The sequence below is a fragment of the Leuciscus leuciscus genome (genome assembly GCF_965113295.1).
Source record: "Leuciscus leuciscus genome assembly, chromosome: 14".
Lineage (NCBI taxonomy): Eukaryota > Metazoa > Chordata > Actinopteri > Cypriniformes > Leuciscidae > Leuciscus > Leuciscus leuciscus.
In genome coordinates, this window is record NC_138738.1 from 14,951,019 (window position 1) to 14,965,963 (window position 14,945).

General features: G+C 35.3%; 1 protein-coding gene across 1 annotated transcript in view; it reads right to left on the reverse strand.

Moving 5' to 3' along the window:
- Nucleotides 1-14,737, reverse strand: part of ap1m3 (adaptor related protein complex 1 subunit mu 3) — a 16,931-nt gene extending 2,194 nt beyond the window's left edge. Inside the window, exons 1-11 of the mRNA XM_082136611.1 lie at nt 14,493-14,737; nt 12,549-12,705; nt 12,352-12,419; nt 12,036-12,166; nt 9,538-9,685; nt 7,916-8,042; nt 2,430-2,572; nt 1,452-1,523; nt 1,015-1,173; nt 215-340; nt 59-134 (exon numbers count right to left, since the gene is read on the reverse strand). Coding sequence (XP_081992737.1) covers nt 59-134; nt 215-340; nt 1,015-1,173; nt 1,452-1,523; nt 2,430-2,572; nt 7,916-8,042; nt 9,538-9,685; nt 12,036-12,166; nt 12,352-12,419; nt 12,549-12,705; nt 14,493-14,534 — 1,249 coding nt within the window. The 5' untranslated portion in view covers nt 14,535-14,737. The remainder of the gene's footprint in view (nt 1-58; nt 135-214; nt 341-1,014; nt 1,174-1,451; nt 1,524-2,429; nt 2,573-7,915; nt 8,043-9,537; nt 9,686-12,035; nt 12,167-12,351; nt 12,420-12,548; nt 12,706-14,492) is intronic.
- Between the last annotated feature and the right edge of the window lie 208 nt (nt 14,738-14,945).

The following is a 14,945-nucleotide window of genomic DNA, read 5'->3' on the forward strand; positions in this document are numbered from 1 at the left end:
TGAGAAAGCGAATGACGGTGTGTGTGTGTGTGAGAGGGAATTTCTGAATGTGTCTCACCTCCACTCTGAGTGATATAACGCACCCACGGTAATGCCTGGTATCCGCTCTTCTCGATAATCTTTAAGTATCGCACCTGTGTTGGTAAATAAAATTAAGTCTACCGCATAGTGACTATTATCAAAGAATATTTTGTGAGGTGAATGTGTGTTGCACCTGAATGCCCGACACGGTGAAATATGGAATCTCAAACTTCACTGTGATTGGTCGCTTGCCCTCGAGTTCATTACTTTCCACACTTGGCAGTCCAAAATGAGCTCGCATCATGAACTCTTTCCCGCCCTTCAACGAGTAAAGACACATCATTAGTTTTTGACACATCTAACTGTCTAATTAACATTGGAAAAATCATCACTTCAGTAATAAGTCCTAATTAACAGTTCGGTTCTAAATGAGTCTTCTGAGCCATGGTTGATAAAAAAAATTCTCTCTCTCTTTTCAACGTTCCCACAGCACAAAACTCCAGGACTGACTTATAGCCTTGAAAGCTTCAAACACCAAAGACATGATCAGGATTTGAAAAACATTCTTGACTAACAGTCCCACATGTCTGTCTTCTTAGAGAAAAAGCTGGTTTTGCAACTATCTAATGGTAATGATAAGGCACGAAATTATTAATTTAGTATGTCTTTGCTTGTACTATGTTTGATATCTTTGGCAAACATTGAATTTTTTATATTTTGTATACATGCTTCTTTGGCAAACACTTTATTTTTGTTTATTTTGCATACATTCTCACTCTGTACTGTTTTTATGGGCTTTTGCATTCGATTATAGAGGACATATACATTATATTTACATTTAATCATTTAGTACACAGACTCTCTGTGAAATCAGCAAAAATGTGAGTTGATGGATTATCTGTTTGTTTGTTTTTTATCTAAAAAATAGATCAAATGACTTGCAGTGATTTGCAGCAACACCAACATCCTGCAAAACATATGTATGGTACTTACAGGGAAGGACTTAATGTTCCATTCTACCGCACTCTTCTCAGGAACCCATTTAGCCTGGCCTGTGGTGGTCTTAAATTTGGGGGAGTCAGCGTCACTTGGAACAGGAACTAAGATGGAGACATTGTTGGCAGTGGAGCGGCTCTTGAACTGACTGCGGGCCTGGAGAACAGATGGAGGAACTATAGCACAACTTCACACTCCAAGTAAAACTTCCAAAGTACACTTTCAGTAAGTAAAGTTCCAGTATGGCAAAGGCAATAGGACAAAGCATGTTTATGTCAGAATCTGACAAGTCTTTGGACACAGCTCAGGTAAACTCTGAGCCATTCCTCAGGACAGAAGCCTGAAAGCTAATTACTGTAACCAGGGAGTGTGCTGGAGGAGGCAAAGCAAGAATCAGTGGAGTGTGTAGATTGTGTATATATGTGCAGCTCTACCTTAACCTTGATCTCTACCCGACTGTGAGAGAACTTTTCTATTACGCTCTCAATCCATATCAGAGGCTTCACCTGTCAGGAAAGAGGAGTGACAGGAGAGCAGTGAGTCCGCTGACACTTATTGAGCCACTGACTTGCCTTTTTGACATGTAAGCTTCTTAAATAAATTAAATACAGTAATATTTTCCAACAGCATAACATCAACTTTGAAAACAATAAGACATTTTTCTTGAGCGCCATCACAAGAATAAATTAAAATGTATTCGAATGGAAAACACTTATTTTAAATTGTAATCATATTTCACAATATTAAAGTTTTCACTGTATTTTTGATTAAATAAATGCAGCCCTGGTGAGCAAAAGAGACTTCTTTCAAAACCATAAAAAAATCTTAATGACCCCAAAATTTTAAATGTTTGTATATATCTTGTATATATAAACTGTATCTTGTCAGTTATCATCTTTGAAATAAAAAAAGGTTTACATTTGAAAGCAATTTTGCATAAAAATGTATTTTAACAATGAGCAAATTATGAGTCAAAAACTTATTGCAGTTTATTGCTCACATTGGAAGTAGAAGATACATTTGAATGCTTTACACGGCATAGACTGCAGAAATAATAAGAGTAGTATGCTAGTACATGTATGCTATTCCAAACATAAGCTTTGTTTCATGTTTTTGTTTTGGTCTTTCAAGTTCAAATTCTTTTAATTTCAAATTCTTTGTATGGGTTTTGCTTTGAAGTTCCTTTCTTGTTTTCTCATCATATTCGCGTTCTTTGATTCTTGTATGTTTTTATTTAAATAAAGCTCTCCGAGACCTCATCATTACAACGGCACAAAAAAAACTATAATGCATTCACATATGCATTAATCACATGATAAACTTTGACATTCTAAATTATTATGACAATATCTATCTTTGACTAAATCTATCTAAACTCATTGATCAGAGACTAGTGTAGATGCAGCACTGACCGTGGTGTTGAGTCTGTAAGACATGAGTTCGGATTCTCCATCCGGTGGGATGAAAGAGATAGTCCGGTCGTTCTCGAAGCGAGAGAGACGCACACACTGATGAAATTTCACATCTTCCATCTCTACAGACTTGCTCTTCTCTCCTGAGAAAAAGAGAAACAGAGGTCAGAGAAAGAGCAGGGTGAATTCTAATATAAGAAAAGTGGTTGCTGATGATTATAATTTGTGCAAAGCTAGTTAATAAAAAAAAAAGCTGCACACGCACGCACCATATTCACACACACAGCGTTCTAATGCGTTTCCTGGATATTGCAAACAATAGCACATTTGTGCACCCAGGTAAGTGTGAAGGTAGTTTATTTGTTTGACCTCAGCAAAGAGAAAGCCAGTGACTACAGAAGAGCTTCTTAATGAGTCAGGGCCTCTGAGCCCCAAAACTCACTAATACCACAGAGCTGTGGGATTTCACCAGCACTCTCACAGCAGGAATGTGTGTGTGCGCGTGAGCCTCTCTTTATATTTATGAATGTATTCCGCTCTATCCAGGAGTGACATTTACAGTGGAACATGAAAGAGCTCTCAGAGGTTTGAGCTGGAACTCAGAGGTCAGATCAGAAGCTTTGGGTGCCTGTGTCCTCTGCCGCAGATGAGACGTGCTGGGAGCCGCTGAAGCACCTAATGATGACATCAACCGCAGGGACTAAAGGTCGGGAAGGGGTTAGGATGCTCTCTTTTAGCTCTCTGATTGGCTCCCCAGGGTCCACAGGCAGAAGCTTCAGAGAAAGTGATTGGTGTTCAGAACCAGAGGTACACTTTTAGGAACACATCTTTTGACGTGACAGTAAAACTGCTCTGAAGATAATGTTCTATATAATATTAGTATAATTAGAACATAAAATATAGCATTTATAAAATGGCTCCAGCATGTCTGAGACCCTACAGAGAACAAGCAGTTTGGAGGATGGATGGATTTAACTATGTACAAAATGTCACATTTTTCTTGCTTCCATCGAAGCACAAGACACTTGATATTGTCAAATCATGCTGGATAACATGATAATTAGGTTTAACACAAACTTGTCAAGTTCAAATTAGGTAGAGAGATGCTGTCATTAAAGCAAAAGAAAGACAAACCACTTTGTCAAACCAATCCTAAATATAATTTGTAATGTTTTTCCTTTAAATTAGATAAAAAGCAATAAATAAATAAATAAATAAATACTATTGGTAAATAAATTACATGAAAATGTGTGTAATTACAGAATCATTTCATATCAACATTTTTACAAAGAAGACAATGTCCTATATTTTAACCTTCACAATTAAAAAATTGAATTTTCAAGGTTGAGCCTCTAGAGAGCAGTGTTTCACTTGTCTAATTTTCATTCTACTGCTAAGCTGAGGAGAGATATTTCTGGGTTCATATTAGTATGGCAAGCTGTTTTTACTTTTATTCATTCCCAGGATATGAATTCTTGATGTCAACAATTAAATTTTCACTAGTTAAAATGCTCTAGTGATCTAGTGAAAATTTAACAGCTTGCCATATATTAGGACTTAAACTGCAAGAAAGAATGGCACATTTACCTTGAGCTATGTTTACGGTCCGTGTAACGTTTCACAATACAGTTTTCAGACAATACAATGCAAATGCAAAAATGAAAAATTTAAACCAGTTCATTTTTTTTTCCGTGTACTTTTGCTAAATTGTGACTTCAGAAAAAAAACATTTGAATAAATGAAATCTAGCTGATTATATATCAAGACTTTTTTTTTTTGTCTTGTAATTTGTGTGCTGTGGGCTGTACCATTAGCACGGGGGTGTGGCCGTGGACTGCTATAATTTCATTGATGTAACTTTATTTACACTGCATGCACATTGAGGAGTAGTTTAAAAGACTCAACACAGAGGATGACCTTTTTCACCTGAAGTGCTATCATTTTTATTATTAATATAATAACTGTGCTAAATATATAAGGCAGTCTCGGACTGCCCATCACGAGTAGCCGGGAAAAGTTAAATCCCGGTGGCCTGGCTACTGATTTGGTATTGCCCAGCTTGTTTGTTTTATGTATCTGTGCATCATGAGTGGAAGAGACAACTATACAAGGCTTGAAAATGATCCCCTTTCTTAGTCCTCGATGCACATAGAGTACAGTGAGATCAGCTGTTGTTGAGTTTGTGGTCGTCAGTGAAAACTCCCCCAACACTGCCTGACGTAAACAGTAACATGAGGACAAAAACATTACTCATTACACTCAGGGTTAAGAAAAGTATCGATTAACTTTAGGGAAAGAAGGGATTCTTTTTAAGAAAAGTAGCGATTCTTTTTAAGAAAAGTAGCGATTCTTTTTAAGAAAAGCATAATTTATTTTAAGAAAAGTAGCGATTCTTTTTAAGAAAAGTAGCGATTCTTTTAAAGAAAAGTAGCGATTCTTTTTAAGAAAAGTAGCGATTCTTTCTAAGAAAAGTAGCGAATCTTTAAAAAAAAAAAAGCTTTTCAGGAAAAGAAGCTATTAGTGATGGATGTAGCTATTAGTTTTGAATAAATGTATTGATTCACATTAAGAGAGTAGAAATTCTTTTTTAGAAAAGTATCGATTCATTATAAGAAAAGTATCGAATCAATTTAAGGAAAGTATGGGTTCTTTTTAAGAAAAGTATCGATTCATTTAAAGAAAAGTATCGATTCACTTTAAGGAAATTAGCGATTCACTTTAAGTAAAGTAGCAATTCTTTTTAAAGAAAAGTATTGATTCTTTTTAAGAAAAGTATCGATTCATTTTTAAGAAAAGTAGCAATTCTTTTTTACAAAGTAGCGATTTTTTTAAAGAAAAGTAGCAATTCTTTTTTTAGGAAAGTATCGATTCATTTTTAAGAAAAGTAGCAATTCTTTTTTAGAAAAGTATCGAATCAATTTAAGGAAATTAGCGATTCACTTTAGGGAAATTACCGATTCACTTTAAGAAAGTAGCGAATCACTTTAAGAAAAGTAGTGATTTGTTTTTAGAAAAATATCAATTCACTTTAGGGAAAGTAGCGATTCACTTTAAGAAAAGTAGAGATTCTTTTTAGGAAAAGTATCGATTCACTTTAAGGAAAGTAGCAATTCTTTTTAAGAAAAGCAGTGATTCTTTTTAGGAAAAGTATCGATTTATTTTAACAAAAGTATCAATTCACTTTAGGGAAAGTATCGATTATTTTTAAGAAAAGTAGCATGTATTCATTCACTCACTTTAGGGAAAGTATCAATTAATTTTAAGAAAAGTAGCGATTCTTTTTAAGAAAAGTATCGATTCTTTTTAGGAAAAGTAGCTATTCACTTTGATAAAGTAGCGATTCTTTTTTAAGAAAAGTATCGATTCTTTTTAAGAAAAGTAGTGATTCATTTTTAGAAAGTAGCGATTCTTTTTAAGAAAAGTATCGATTCACTTTAGGAAAAGTAGCAATTCTTTTTAAGAAAAGTATCGATTAATTTTTTAGAAAGTAGCGATTCTTTTTTTTTTTTGAAAAGTAGCGATTCACTTTGATAAAATAGTGATTCTTTTTAAGAAAAGTGTCGATTCACTTTAAGAAAGTAGCAATTCTTTTTTAAGAAAAGTATCAATTCACTTTTGGAAAAGTATCAATTCTTTTTAGGAAAAGTAGCGATTAACTTTGATAAAGTAGCGATTCTTTTTTAAGAAAAGTATCGATTATTTTAAGAAAAGTATCGTTTCACTTTAGGGATAGTAGCGATTCATTTTAAGAAAAGTAGCGATTATTTTTTAGAAAAGTAGCGATTCTTTTTAAGAAAAGTAGCGATTCTTTTTTAGAAAATAATTTATTCTTTTTGGGGATAGTAGCGATTCACTTTAAGAAAGAAGCAATTCTTTTTAAGAAAAGTATCGATTCACTTTAGGAAAAGTATCGATTCATTTTTAGAAAGTATAGATTCTTTTTTTTTTAAGTAGCAATTCATTTTAAGAAAGTAGCGATTCTTTTTAAGAAGAGAAGAGATTCTTTTTAAGAAAAAGGCTTGCCATATATTAGGACTGAAACTGCAAGAACAGAATGGCGGCTTTACCTTCAGCTATGTTTACAATAGTTTGTGCCACAGTGCAATTTTATAGTGGGAAGTGTACAGGAAACAAGTAGGTTGATTTCACTTCCCTGAAACCATATCTGAAAACACAGTTTCCTGTAGAAGTAAAATTAATATGTGACTTGAAATGTCTATGAAATGTTGGTAAGCTGCAGCACAGCTTGATTGATAAATGCATCTAAAAAGCATCAGATATTAAAGGGGCACTATGTAACATTTTTTTTTGTTTTGTCACAAGTCAATACACCATCAATCCTTCTTCTAGAACGTGTTTTTGTCGTACCCTGATTCAAGGTGAGTCCGTTATAAGTGTTTATATTTTAGACTGAGTGGGATGCTTTTCACACGAAATTGTGAACTTGTGTCACTCGTCCGTGCTTGTCTCGTCATATCCGTAAATAGAGAAAGGCTGCTCTGGCTAGTTTGACGCATATGGGAGTGGCATATGTTAGTTGTCACAAAGGTTGACAAGGAGCACACTAAATCTTGAACCTCCGTGGAATCACCCATTTTAAAAAATAAACAAAACAAAAGTCGACAAGAGGAGAGTCTGCTGGCAAAAAAAGAACGTGACAGCTCGTAATAAAATGAGAAAATGAGAACCAACATTGGCTTGGCTTTTCGAAGATGGCAAGACCTGAGTGATTTGAAATGCTGTAAAATGTAACAGTCTTTTAACGGATATCGCTTCAGTAACATCTTCATCTAGTCAGCTTGAGATCCTTTCCATCTAAACTAATTATATCTAGAAGTGAATGTTTTATAAGTAGTATGATAACCATATTCATCTGCACAGTCATGCAGAGCCGAATCACAACAAAAACTATGTTCTTTCGCAGAATGCATGCAGTTTTGTTGTGTACTTTTAATTGAACAGAATATCATTGCTCAATTTGATAGAGATTTCCTTTCTGTTGGATAGTAAATCTGGAGTGCTCATGTTCTAGAATGCATAGCTGCATTTACAGAGCACATGCAGAATGCAGAATTGAATCCTGGTCTACTGTGAAACTAACACCCGCTGGGTTAGGCCTGGGGTGGAGATTAACCAAGAGAATGGAATTCACCTAACAAGTGCAAATGAGAGAGAGACACTTACTATAAAATAGGTTAAGACAATCAATTGACTGCTTGACTATCAGCCCTGGGAATTAGGTCACTTTCTGCATTACTAAAAAAGGCTGAAATTTGTTACATTGGTCGCCATTTGTGTCTCCAAAAGGAACTGCAAAAATAATGATTGAAAATTGTTTTGTTTCACGCCCCACACTTATGCCATTGGTTGAGCCAATGTTGCTACTGCCACAGAGCGGGAATCAGCCTACAAATAGCTTATTTATCATTGCATTTTTACATCGAAAAAATATGCATTTCAGTTTACTGATAGTTGTGTGTACTCACGGCCGGTGGTCTCGAACAGAACTTTGTCATTGAGTCCAAGTCTTAACTCAGGCATGCCTGTCAGAACGACTTTGAGTTTGATGCAGCCCAAAATCTCGCTTCGTAGAACACTGCCTGTAGCACTGACCTATAACGAATAAAACAGAGAAGACAAATGCAAAGCACAATCAAGAGTGGCAAGGTGTGATATTGCATCATCACCATTACTGCCATCTACAATTTATTACGCTCTGTCGGGCAAGGCAGTAACCGTGTGATTTGTGCTATAATGCGTTTGCAAAGAGAGGCTTGATGTATGCTGTGATAACTATGAATATGAGAATGTAATATATTATATTATGCTAAAATGTTAAAAGCATACAAGCTGGACTATGAAGATAGATCTAAACCTAAAAAAGTCAACATCGAGTCAATACCTCTGAGGGCTCTCAGATACAAGAGCCAGAAAAAGCCAGAGCGAGAAAGCTGCACGGATGAATAGCAATGCAGAATTAGAAAGCAATGAGACGTGATTTAGCTCTTAATCAGAAGAGAGGTGCTGCTCAGAGCTACTGTCTGCCAGAGTTAGGCCCTGACTCTGAAAAGCGCTAATGAATCCATCAAAAGCCAGTCCAGTTGGGGGGACTGAGAGTTAAGGAGCAGAAAAGAAAGGCAACAAGAACTTTAAGACGGCAGCTGTTTCCTCCCTCTCTCAATCTAAGGAAGTCTGGAGACTTGACCCTTGACCCTGAAAACATTGGCTGAGGTACAGTAGGAAGATGGAGCGATAGCGTGGGCTGTTTGATGTCTGTACTAAATAAGCAAAACCGATCCAGTATGTGGAAAGCTGTGCTTTTTTTGTGCTCATTTATGTATTTTCACTATAAAACAAGTTACTTTTTCAAATAAATAATGCGTGTTATACTATAGTATTTATTGCAATTTATTTACTTAAAACTGCTCTTTTTTCATTGCATTTATTTGATAAAAAAAGAAACAGTAAAAGTAATTTTGTGAAATACTATTACAATTTAAAATACCTGTTTTCTATTTTAAATTCAATTTTTTTATATCTTTAATGTCACATGATCCTTCAGAAATCATGCTGATTTGGTGCTCAAAAACATTATTATTATTATTATTATTAATGTTGAAATTAATTATTATCAATGTTGAAAACAGATAGGCTGTTTAATATTTTTGGATATTATTATTTTTGGATGTGGAAACTGTGATACATCTTCTCAGGATTATTTGATGAATAGAAAGGTCAAAAGAACACCTTTTATTTAAAAAAATAAATAAAAAATTGACCCCAAACTTTTGAACAGTAGTGTACGAACAAATTTCACACGTTGAAATTTGATAAGGACTAATGGGACAAGAGTAATTACTTGCACCCACACATTATCAATATAATATCTCAAATTAAAATGAGCAGCATCTACGATGACTGTAATTTTATCAATTAGAATGTATTCCTGAATCTTTTGTTAGTCCTGGAACGACATAGTCCCTCTTCCCAACCCTATCCATTAAACGTCCCTAAAGTCATATGGAAATCATAGGTTAAAAACCACACCCTAAAGACTGATTGGTTGATTGATGAATGTTGTCCCTACAGTAAAATTAAATCAGCTCACCAATAGGTTAACAGACTCAATAACATCCATGAAGACTTCATTTTTCCTGTATTTGATGCCCTCTGACCTCCAAGACACAGCATTTGTTACTGTAGCTGGGGGCCGTGGAGCTCCCACCTCCAGCTTATGTCCCTGTTGGGTGATGTACCTATCATGGAAGTGAAAAAAGGCCGTTATGTCATGGTAACATTAACAATGACCAAGAAAACGACAGTCAGCATTAAAATATATATATTTATATTATCATCTTTTATTACATGGCCTCGTTGAATTCTAATGTAGAATGTGGTCTGTTATTTCTTGATGATAACAGACCGCTGCTAAGTATAACACACCGTTGCCATGAAAAACAGAGCGTTGCTATGGACGCAGGATTCTAACCGTAGAGACGGAACGGACTATTTTCTTTAGCGGAAGCTATACAATAGTTTTTAAATCAATAAACTCCTTTTTAAATCAATATTTTGTGTCAAATTATTTATTTATTTGGTAGGTAGCCATGTAATAAGCGGGATAATGTAGTGCGAGGTGGTTGTTATAGCGAATACAACCCCTTCAGGCTCATTCAAGACCTGATCAGCCTGTCGGGGTTGTATTCGCTATAACAACCGCCTCGCCCTACATTATCCCTTACATATTATGAAGATTCATTATTATATCAGCCCACCAGTGTATGCCAGCTATTATTATGTGATGAACATTATTATGTCATGATGTCAATCTGTCATCTGTCACAGACTTAACTTTACAGATCTAATTAGATTGATTTCAATTAAAAGGAGTCAGTGAAGCAAGTAACTTCAGTAGGTATGTAAACAGACCTCTGGTGTTAGAATGCTGAGAGAACAAGGACTCATGAGAAGAACATGGCTGCCCCTAGGGACAGACAGACCGAAAAACACCTGACCTTGTTTGTCTTTTTTTTTTATCACTTATATAACTATAATGTTTTCTTTACCACACATCCATCACCTCACACATGAAAAACCTGTATTAAAAAAGAATTCAGTGTGAACACTAACATCAGAGTGAGTGTTCAATCACCCCTGATGAACATTAGCATCCTACTTAAAACACCAAAACAAACCACTAAATATTCAATTCATTGGTTTCCTCATTCATTCCAAATCGATTCTACATCAATGTTGTTTTTAGAACAAGGTCTGAGAACTGTAGATGTGTGCTCAAACCTCAAGTGTCTCCAGCTGACAGGGTATTGTGTTGCTGTCAGTGAGACCTAGCAAAAATTAGCTATCTGCTAAGTGGTTGCTTGCAAAGCCAAAAAACTGATAAGCACTTATAAACCTGAAAGATGTTTACAAAGATCTGACAAACAAATGATATGTACTATGTTTTTTGGTTTGTTCTTTAGCCTTTTTATCATTTGCTGGACAAGAAAATGTATATTGTGTTTTCTTGTTATATTGTTTATTTAGCATGTTCTACTTTTATGTTTATTATTTTTAAAATGCCCGAATGTCAGCTAAAAATGCTATAAAAGTAAATATACTATTATTGTTAGAATTAGTAACATGGTCACTTCTATAACACGGCTGGTCAAGTGATATTAACATGTCAGCACCCATGACAGGGGCGACCTTCTCGATGTAAAATAAAGCAGCTTGTTTTAATAACATTTTTAATAAGCTAAACAAGCTCACATTTTGCATTTTGAAAATTCTTTAAAGTGGCGCTATGCAGTTTTGGCAATTTCTTCGCTGTTTTCTCGCATTTTGCTCGCGGGTTTCTCTACAGAGCTCCCCCTACAGCTTCGGAATAGATATTTGACAACACTGTCATCAAAACTCGTTGGCGACTCTCCCCCGTCCCATCTTCTCCCTCTGGTCATGTGCATTTGTTTTCAAAGAAGCCGGCGAACACATGGAAAGTTGCAAGGGTGGTTTTTCCGCTCACCGGCGCTAGGGGGGTGCGAGCACCATTCAACCCGAAAAAAGTCATATAACCATTCCAATGACTCCGAAGCTGTTCAGTTAAAGTAAATTAAGCTAAAAAAAAACCCTGCATAGTTCACCTTTGATCTCCTAAATAGATAAACCACTGGGAAGAAGTCATGATTAAATAGGAAGTCGCGATAGATCTTTTCTTCCGTTTTGAAACAGAGAAGTCTGTCGTTCCACTGGGAGCTCAAATTAAAATATTTCAAAATGTAACATATGCATGTATGAATTGTTCACAATAAGACCAATAACATTGTTTTAGAAAATAGATAGGATGAATTTGAATTTCATGGCAACTTTTAAAATGTCTCTTTATGCTTACATACTACATTACATTTCTCAGGCCCAATCATCTCTCTGTGTTATATTAAAAAAAATTGTTTTTGTCAAACTGTGCTCTCTGCACAAAGCATATACAGTGACTTATGAATAGCACTGAGCTTGAATAATGAATGGCGATCCCTCATAGCGCTGTTTAGTGAAGGATGAATAGTGTTCTCTGAGGAGTGATGGTTGAATGGTGAGTCTGTCAAAACTTACTCTAGTAAAATCTTGCTGTCAGTGGTCTGAGGGAATCCAAAGTCCATGACTTCATCCATTAGCTCATATACTGTCACAAAATTGTCTCGAATGCTCTCTTCTTCCAGTGACTTGAAATATTCAATGAACACCTGCAAACAAATGGTCAAAACAAGATTACTATAAGTGCACATACATTTGGTAAGGATATATTATAGTGAGGAATTGTGCTACGGCAGTTTTTTTAGGATATTGATGTTTACACAGTCAACAAGATTGTGCTGTGCAAGGTTTTATTGAAGGCGTTGTCATGTTGATAGATATAAAACTCACTTACCTCAACTAATTTGTACAGGAAGGAGTATACAAGAGCAGCATTGGTATTTTTCTTTGTTACTGCAACCACTGAGTAAAATCTGTTAAGTGGTTAATATGCTAAAAATTTGCAGAGCTATTACTGTACAACAGTAGGACAAATATTCACAAAAGAAGTGGAAGATTATATTTTTACATTTACAAGCATATGGAGGATACAGTACAGGTTGCTGTGCTTGATCCAGAGGAAGTGGGTGGAGCCATGAATAACCACTGGTGACAAATCTGCATCTTCCTCTCTCTTATTCATTATGGGCATGAAGTGTTCAATCTCACTGGCATCTATGTTGCCCATGTAGTTCCGGCATATGAGCACCTTAGAGATGGAAACAAAGTTGAAAGCATAAGAATGTCATAAAACAGAGTATCCCAATTCTGCTCCTTGAAGACCCCCATCAATCCATTTTTAGGGGAAAACTAGACATGGGTTTTGTGTTTGGTTTTGGTCCGGTTTTTTTATTTTTTTATATATTTCAACACCAGTCATCACACAAAATGGATTCCTTATGTCCTTAAAAGTAGACACTTGTAATAAAGGCCAAAAGGACACTTACAGCACAAGGTTTATTTGCATAGACTCAAACCAGCCTGAGAAAATGTTAACAGCTCAATCAATAAGAGTTATCAACCAATATCCAAGATGCAATCAAATGCTTAAACTTTGCACTTTACAGGTGCATTGAAAGTATAGTAGGGTGAAACATAAAGGATCAGAGAAATCTGACTTTAACGTGGCTGGTGTAAAGGTATTCCTTCAGATGAAGATATTGGATTGCTCCAGGGCACAGACAAGAGTGCTTTCATCAGCACTGCCAAAATCCAGGGGTATATTGGAAGGTAATCCATTCCACTGAGACCCTGAGGATCCGTTTTCATGGAAACACTCTTATCCACCCATTACAAATGAATGTCTTCTGAGCTTCTCTCTCTATATAAATATCTTTATATTGTCTTATATATATATATATATATATATATATATATATATATATATATATATATATATATAATATAATATATATATAATATATATATATATATATATATTAAATATGAAGATATTTTATTAATATGTTATGCTATGTCCTCTGTGCAGGACTAATTTTCTTTAAATAAAAAGACATAAATAGGCAAAAACAATGCTATCTTTTTTAAATCAGCAATCAATTTTTAGGTTTAGAGGATTTTTTATATACCAAACTTTATATAAAGATGATTCTCAACTATGTTAAGAAAGATATAACAGAATGATATACAGAACATCTGCATATTAATGTGTTCTTGGAGCAACATGTAATGAAAAAAGAAGCGTAATACTGAGAATAGTAACTGGCAAGATTTTAATAATAATATCTGAAATAGAATTTCATTCCCTATTCACTTGTGTCTCCCAAAATGCCTGATAAACATGATTTAAGTCTTGGGTGTCCACTACAGTGTACATGTATGAAATCGATGTCTTGTTTCGTAACAGAAAGTCATTTTTTATTTGAAACCCCATAACACGTTCATGAGATGTTTATTTATGACAAATAATTCAAAAATTAGTCAGATTTAAATGATAATTACAAAATATTATCATATTTCCATAAGAGTGTTAAATTTGGTCATTAAATTAATGTCAGTCATTTTTAGTCAAGTCCAAGGAGAGGCAGTTGTCATTGTGAAACTTCCAACGGTAGTGTGGTGATATATCAGGCAATACTGTCAATACAGGCATACTATAATTTTTTGGATTAAAAAATACTATAGCACATGTACAAAACAAAATACAAATAAAATTGTTAGCAGTCCTGAGCCTATATTTTGTTATTGCAACAGCATTTATATATAGAAACATACAAACATGAACAGAGCAACTTCCTTTAGTGAAAGTGCTGGTCACTTTAAAAGTGATGATGTGGAGTGTCCCGGTCTTGTGGTATTTTGACATCATTAGTTGTTTTAGAAACCTTGAAGTGAGTAAGTACATAGAATTTACTTTGGCAATTGATCTTTAAACCTCGATTATCTGTAGCTATATAGGTTTCAAATAAACTGAAACAGTCTATCCTGAGAGTACGAACTGTTCGACCTTCCTCCGACAGGTGCACGCGCTCTTACCTTGCCTTTCAAGTCCAGGATGAAGATCGCGGACGCTGCCATCGTTACCAAAGCTGTTGTATGACAAGAAGTAACTGACAGGTGCTTAAGTTTCGTCAATTCTGGTAAAGTTTAATCACTCGAAATGAAGCGAGATCTTCCCCATCCCTTATACACGCATCTTCCGGGTTTAGAGGCGTCTAACCGGTTGTGCAGCTTGAGCTTGTTGCTGTGCTGTACACTGTGAGAGACGCGACGCGTCCAAACTAGAACCCTGCCATTATAGTTAACCAACGCTGTTCAAGTATTGACGCGTCGCTCGATTGCAGTGTAGATAGAAGCGGTGTGACGTAACTTCAACTACTTTCAGGTGACCAGACACACAAAATAATCCTATTAACACTGCATTAGTTTAATGTGAATGCCATTTAATGTTTAATTTGTCTTATATATAGGCCTACCACTTATAAACTG